Genomic DNA, 6,407 nt, shown 5'->3' on the forward strand with positions numbered 1-6,407 from the left:
GAGGTCTGTGGTTCCTGTTTGTGATATCTGCGCATGTGCAGATACCATGCTTTACTGTTTTTTTTAAGTAACTTTTTTTAAACTGTATTTTCTGTAAATCTGAAGTTTCTCCTCAGATTTACCTACAACATAGTCCTGTGTGGTCCCAATTGAGCTAGCATGGTGTAATGGCTAAAGTGTTGGACTAGGATTCTTGAGGTGCAACTTCAGATTCCCAGTCTGCTATAGAAGCTCTCTGGGTGATTCTGGTCTAGTCACTCTCTACCTAACTTTCCTCCCATGAGGGTCATGATGATAAAATGAAAGGAGAACAATGTTATAAGCCCCTTTGGAACCTCACTAGGGAGAAAATGGGCCATAAATGTTTGTGGGTTTAATCTGCACTGGATGGACAGGATGCCTGTGTCTGGCAGACACATAGGTGGGTCTCTGTCCAGTTCTCAAAACTTGTCTGCCAAAGTTCCTGTTTGCCTTTAAAGGTGAAGAATAAGATGACAAAAGAGCAATACATAAAAATGAACCGTGGCATCAATGACAGCAAAGACCTTCCAGAGGATTACTTGTCTACTATCTATGATGAAATAGAAGGGAAGAAAATAGCAATGAAGGATACAAAAGAATATGCAATTGCAACGAAATCTGCTAAGCCAAGTAAGATTTCAGCAGTAAACTTCAGCATATAAAATGACCACGGTTTTTAGTATTTTGTTTTCTTAGTGTCTCTACTGACATACAGTAGATTTGGATTAGTGATTATTGGACTTAACCAAGAGAGATTTAGGGTTTGAGTCTTCACTTAGTCCTAAATCTCTCTCTCTCTCACACGCACGAAATCTAAGCTACCTTGTTGGGAGATTGTTGGGAGGATGAAAGCGTGCATAGACTTGATTCCTCCTTTCTTCCAAGAAGGTATACGTAATCATGGGAGAATAAGAATAGATTGGGCATGGTGGGTAATTTGATATAGTAGTATAGAGGGGAGTTCAGGCTACAATCTTTCTAGCTCTACAATTCTGTGTTTGTGAAGCTTGGGTAAGATAAATTCAACTTCAGCAGCACATACTGGTTTTCATGAAAGAGAAACATAGGAGATCATTAAACATGGCACAAAATAATATTCAGGTCATTCGGACTTCTATCTTACCATGTCCAAATGTAAACACCCATAAAGTTGAAATGAGATTAAACCCTCAAATTTGAAATATATTTCAGCTCTTTATTACACAGCATAGTGGAAAGGAGGAAGGTGGTATTGGAATATAGCTCTGTAAGATGGATGCTTTGTTTTAATGTGCAAGTGGGCTGAGGTTCAGATAAGAGGGAGGTGTTGTGGCTATTTGAAAGGGAAGTTAAGATGTCATATCATACCACCAATCCTTCTGGATGAAATTAAGTTATAACTGTTAAATGAGGGAAAACTTCCATCAGCAAGGGCTTCTATGCACTTTTACGGTTGCCTTGTGTCTTTGCCTCCTGCTAGTTGTAAACTGAGGCCCCCATTTCAATGCAGCAATATCTGAAGCATGTACTGCAAGAGTAGGAATTACAGCAAGACTGAAGCTAAGATGTTTGCTGCTGCTGCTGCTACCTGTAATTCGTAAGGAAAAGAGAAGCACCCTTAGAAGTAAACTGCAAAAACCCAGGTGGATAACCACGTCTAAGGGAACAAACAATGTACCATTAAAGACTCTCTTCAAAATTATATTATGTGAAATGTTCTTAAAGTGGCGCAGTGCATATAAGACAATAATTATTTTTTTTACAATTTCATACTTAATTCACACCAATTTACAAAGTGACTATAAGACAAAAAGTCCGACCAATAATGGGAGTAGGATTGGCTCCCACAAAGTGCTGAAAGTTCAATAGGGGATTGCCAATCAAGTCCATGCTGAAAAGTGCAAAATAGTTGCTGTTTGATTGTAGATATTTATGTTGTTGTTTTCATATTTCTTCACAGATGGAACAAGGAGATGACACAACTTGAAGGACTAAGGCCGTGTGCACGGCCAAGTAAAGAGGGGTGCGCCGTATGCTGCCTGAGATTGCCCAAGCGGCAGCGTTGCTTTGAAAGTGCATGGGGAGGCGGTCTGGTGACCCCTGATGCAGTCTGGAAACAAGCGTTTATAATAACTGGTTCCTTGTCGGGTCCTTAGTCCTTTAAGTTGTGTCATCTCCTTGTTCCATCTGTCAAGAAATATGAAAACAACAACATAAATATCTACAATCAAACAGCAACTATTTTGCACTTTTCAGCATGGACTTGGTTGGCAATCCCCTATTGAACTTTCAGCACTTTGTGGGAGCCAATCCTAAAATAATTATTGTCTTATATGCACTGTGCCACTTTAAGAACATTTCACATAATATAATTTTGAAGAGAGTCTTTAATGGTACATTGTTTGTTCCCTTAGACGTGGTTATCCACCCGGGTTTTTGCAGCTACCTGTAATTCTGCTAGGAAATGAAACTGGCAGCTTTTGTCTCAGCAAAACTCCTGAATAACCCAACCAGTACAAAGCACTGCTAATGGAAGCAGTTTCTCCCATATGGATGCTAAGAGCTTGATTTGGTCTGGTGATTCCCCACCCCCACCCCTTTCTGGAATGTCTCAAGAAGACAGGGCTGAGAAAAGTACAGTAAGACTCAGAGCAACTGCTGCATGTTTAATCACTGCAGATTTTTCTGCAATCCTATCCATAGCTAAACAAAAGCTGCATGTTTAATTGAAAAGAAAGTGAGGGTATAGAAGTCTTCTTCTGAAAATCTGCAACAGATAAAAGTCAGATTGGAGAGACACTGAAAGATTGTTAACAGTTTTAATACCTTTAAAACTGGATAAACTCCCAGGGATCTTTTGTCCATGTAATGTGGGAGAGACAGAGTAGGCAGTCTTGGAAAAGAAGATGGCTACAGGCTCTGTTTTCCCAAGAACTTTCTACTTTTTTGAAAACTGCAGAATAGCACATTGGATCTCATATTGTGCATAAATGAAGAATTTTGTCATTAAAAGAAAACACTGCAGTTTCAATATTACCAGGTCCCTTATTTTATATATTTTAAAAAGATTAAAGCTAAAAGAAAATTCCAGGTTAGTTGTGCATAACACAAATGTTAACATTCGATAATCTTACTGATTTCCCAAAGCAAAACTACAAAAGACATGAATTGGCCAGTTTTTGTCCAGAGTTGACAGACTGGTAGGTTTTTGATGGCAGTCATTTTTCCTCTCAGCAGGGAGCGGGGGAAAGAAGCAGTGACGAGCAAAACACTTCACTGTATTTATGAAACGTACCCGAGAAATACAATAAAGTATATTTATAATTCTTAAGACAGTGTTTTGCTCAGCAAAAATATGGCCCAGTAACGTAAATTTCTTTAAGTTGCTGTTTCTTTTGAGATATGAAAAGTAGTCTTTGTTTTTCAAGTCTGTATTGTTGACTTGTTTAGAACTTAGGCCTGGGGTGCCTGAATGACACATTTTAAAAGCTTTGTCTGTATTTCCTAGACGTAGCCAGTGAGAAGCAGCGACGGTTGTTGTACAACTTGGAGATGGAGCAGATGGCAAAGACTGCTAAAGCTCTGATGGAGGCAGTCAGCCATGCAAAAGCCCCTTTTACTAGTGCAACTCATCTGGATCATGTCAGGCCCATGTTCAAAGTGAGTATGGATCTCTAAAGTCATGGGTGGCTTCCAAGTGTGCCAGATGCAGAATTTTTACATCTCTGAAGGGTATATTTGCAAAGAAGCTAAAGCTAAGAAGCTGAAGTTTTCTAGGATGCACAGTGATGAATTGTATGTGGAAGGGGAGATAGAAACAGTGGAGTAATGGGGCATAACAGGTGAAAGATACCTTTGGTATTTTTTTTTAAGTATTGTGATACTCCTGGACTGGTTGATGTCACATGAAAGAGAACGAGTAAAACAGGTATTAATCCAGGGCAAAATGTAGTTGTATTATAATGAAATGTACAAACTCTTCTTTGTCCTTTGTTAGCTTGTGTGGACTCCATTACTAGCTGCTTATAGTGTCGGCCTTCAGAACTGTGATGACACTGAAGTTGCATCGTTGTGCTTGGAAGGAATACGATGTGCTATCAGAATCGCCTGCATTTTTGGCATGCAGGTTGGTATATAGCAGGCTGGCTATATCCAGGATACTACAGGGCAATATTAAAGTTCCTGATATTGTCAAAATGGTATTCAGTAGCACTGATTACAGAAGTGTGTGTTTCCTATCCAATTGCAGAAATTGCCTCCCTATGTATGAGTAATTTAGTCTAAAAATACAGATCTTAGAGCATACAACTATAGGCTGCTAAACGAAGTGAGTTTGATCCGGACTAAATGGGGAAATTGCTACTAATTCCCCCATACACTGCAGACACCCCTCATGGCTTTCCTCAGGGTCCCCTGTCCTCCAGGAGCAGCATTCCATGGTAATCAGTGGGGAAAGGGAGGCAGGAGAGTTCCATTCTGACATTGAAAAATTTAGTCTGGATCCCTACTTTCCCCAGGGATAGCACTTGTTCTGCCTAGCTTAAGAATATATTAAAAAGCGTTTTTCCTCCACTACTTTGTACCAACTTACTCCCATTGCAGTGACTAGTTCCACATCCCACTCCATTCAAATGCCCTGTTTTCAGTCTGTCTTTTCCTTGGTCCCATGTTCTTTAAAAATGGATGGAAGGTTCCAAATGTTCTGCATTCGGTTTCTTTCATCTTGTTCACTCCCATTCAAATTCCTCAGCTTCATATCAAGGCTTTGGTCTCCACCGCATGGTTACCTCCCAAGACTTACTGGGAAATAGCTCTTAATTTGTTATGGCTTACCTCTGCTTTTATTTTTATTTTTAATATTTTAGCTTGAAAGAGATGCTTATGTGCAAGCGCTTGCCCGCTTTTCTTTGTTGACTGCCAGCTCCAGCATCACAGAAATGAAACAAAAGAACATAGATACAATCAAGACTCTTATTACTGTGGCCCACACTGATGGCAACTATCTGGGGAATTCCTGGCATGAGGTAAACAATATGTGAGGATTTGAAAAAGGCTACCCCATGAGAGAATCACTGCAGTTGGCCAGCCACTTAGAGCTCCCCCTAATGCCAAATTCCATTTGCCCATGAGAGCTAGCTCTGCCCCCAACCCTCCTCTTGCCCAGGAAACCTGCAAAGGGAGAACAAACAAGCTGGTAACCTTTAAAATGCAATATTTTCAGGTTTATCCAGGAATGGCAGTACTGGTATATCTGAGAGTCCCATATTTATTTGGGATTCCCAGATATACCTGAAAAATACCAATAAGGTATTTTTCAGTTATATTTTTGGATTGGCTGTACTGAATGGCACATGAGTGACTTCATATCTGGCAGTGGGATAGTGTCCCAGAGAGTGGTGGTAGCTGTTTGATACTTGGAAGTGTGGCCTAGAGGGAGTATGTTTAAGTCAGAACTGTGACCTGGTTTGAAAAGGGAGTGTAAAGCTCTCCAGCAAGCGGGTTCACAAGGGCATTATGTACACCAGCCTGTCTCTCAGTACTGCAGTGAATGGAATGGAGAAGTCTTGGTCATTAAATACTTTGTTTTTGTGCTGGAACTCTGATCATGGTGCTTCTGATCATGCGGTCTATAGTTGCTGGCACTGGCACTGAATTTGTATATACTTTGTTAGATCTTGAAATGCATCAGCCAGTTGGAGCTAGCTCAACTCATAGGTACTGGAGTTAAAACACGCTACCTCTCTGGGTCTGGACGGGAGAGAGAAGGGAGCCTCAAAAGTTTTACATCTGGAGGTGAAGAGTTCATGGGGCTTGGGCTAGGTAAGAAGCATATCCTTGACTCTCTTCTCCAAGTTAACTGAAACCAGCTGTTCTGTGATTGTGAGTAATGATCAGTTCCTTTATTTCAGATTGCATCAATAATTGCTTAAACCTTAAGTGCAGGAGAACTTTATATTAGATGATGCTTTTTCACTGAATTCAGAATTTTTTTGTTAAAAAGTGAGCAAGAGACTAATCCGGTGGATTAGTTAATATTTCCATTTTTGAAATATAAAGTAAATTAAACTTTTAAACATTAAATATTACATAAAGAAGACATTATATAAAGAGGAACACATTTTCCAGCAGATATAAAATAGTAAATTCTTCACCCAAATCTACTGTGTGCTTTACAGTGTGTATAGTGTGCTTCTATATAGCATTTCAGTTCTAATTTACTCCCTTTGGATCCAGGAAAACCTGATTCTATTGCTTGAATAAAGCGTGCATGCTTTTGTTTCACGTAAGTAGGGAATTCTGTTGCATATGTAATATTACACCTTTAAAAATCATTGTGACCCAGAATTTGTGTGACCTGTGTATCACACAGATAACATCACCACCATTTTTAATTGTCTCTTTTTTAA

General features: G+C 39.6%; 1 protein-coding gene across 1 annotated transcript in view; it reads left to right on the forward strand.

The window, feature by feature from the left end:
• The window catches only part of ARFGEF2 (ADP ribosylation factor guanine nucleotide exchange factor 2), a 62,628-nt gene that overhangs the window by 30,419 nt on the left and 25,802 nt on the right, over nucleotides 1–6,407 (forward strand). The window contains exons 18-22 of the mRNA XM_054979132.1: nucleotides 480–651; nucleotides 3,509–3,660; nucleotides 3,998–4,126; nucleotides 4,866–5,024; nucleotides 5,673–5,820. Coding sequence (XP_054835107.1) covers nucleotides 480–651; nucleotides 3,509–3,660; nucleotides 3,998–4,126; nucleotides 4,866–5,024; nucleotides 5,673–5,820 — 760 coding nt within the window. The remainder of the gene's footprint in view (nucleotides 1–479; nucleotides 652–3,508; nucleotides 3,661–3,997; nucleotides 4,127–4,865; nucleotides 5,025–5,672; nucleotides 5,821–6,407) is intronic.

This window comes from Eublepharis macularius, chromosome 5 (genome assembly GCF_028583425.1).
Source record: "Eublepharis macularius isolate TG4126 chromosome 5, MPM_Emac_v1.0, whole genome shotgun sequence".
NCBI classification, from domain to species: domain Eukaryota; kingdom Metazoa; phylum Chordata; class Lepidosauria; order Squamata; family Eublepharidae; genus Eublepharis; species Eublepharis macularius.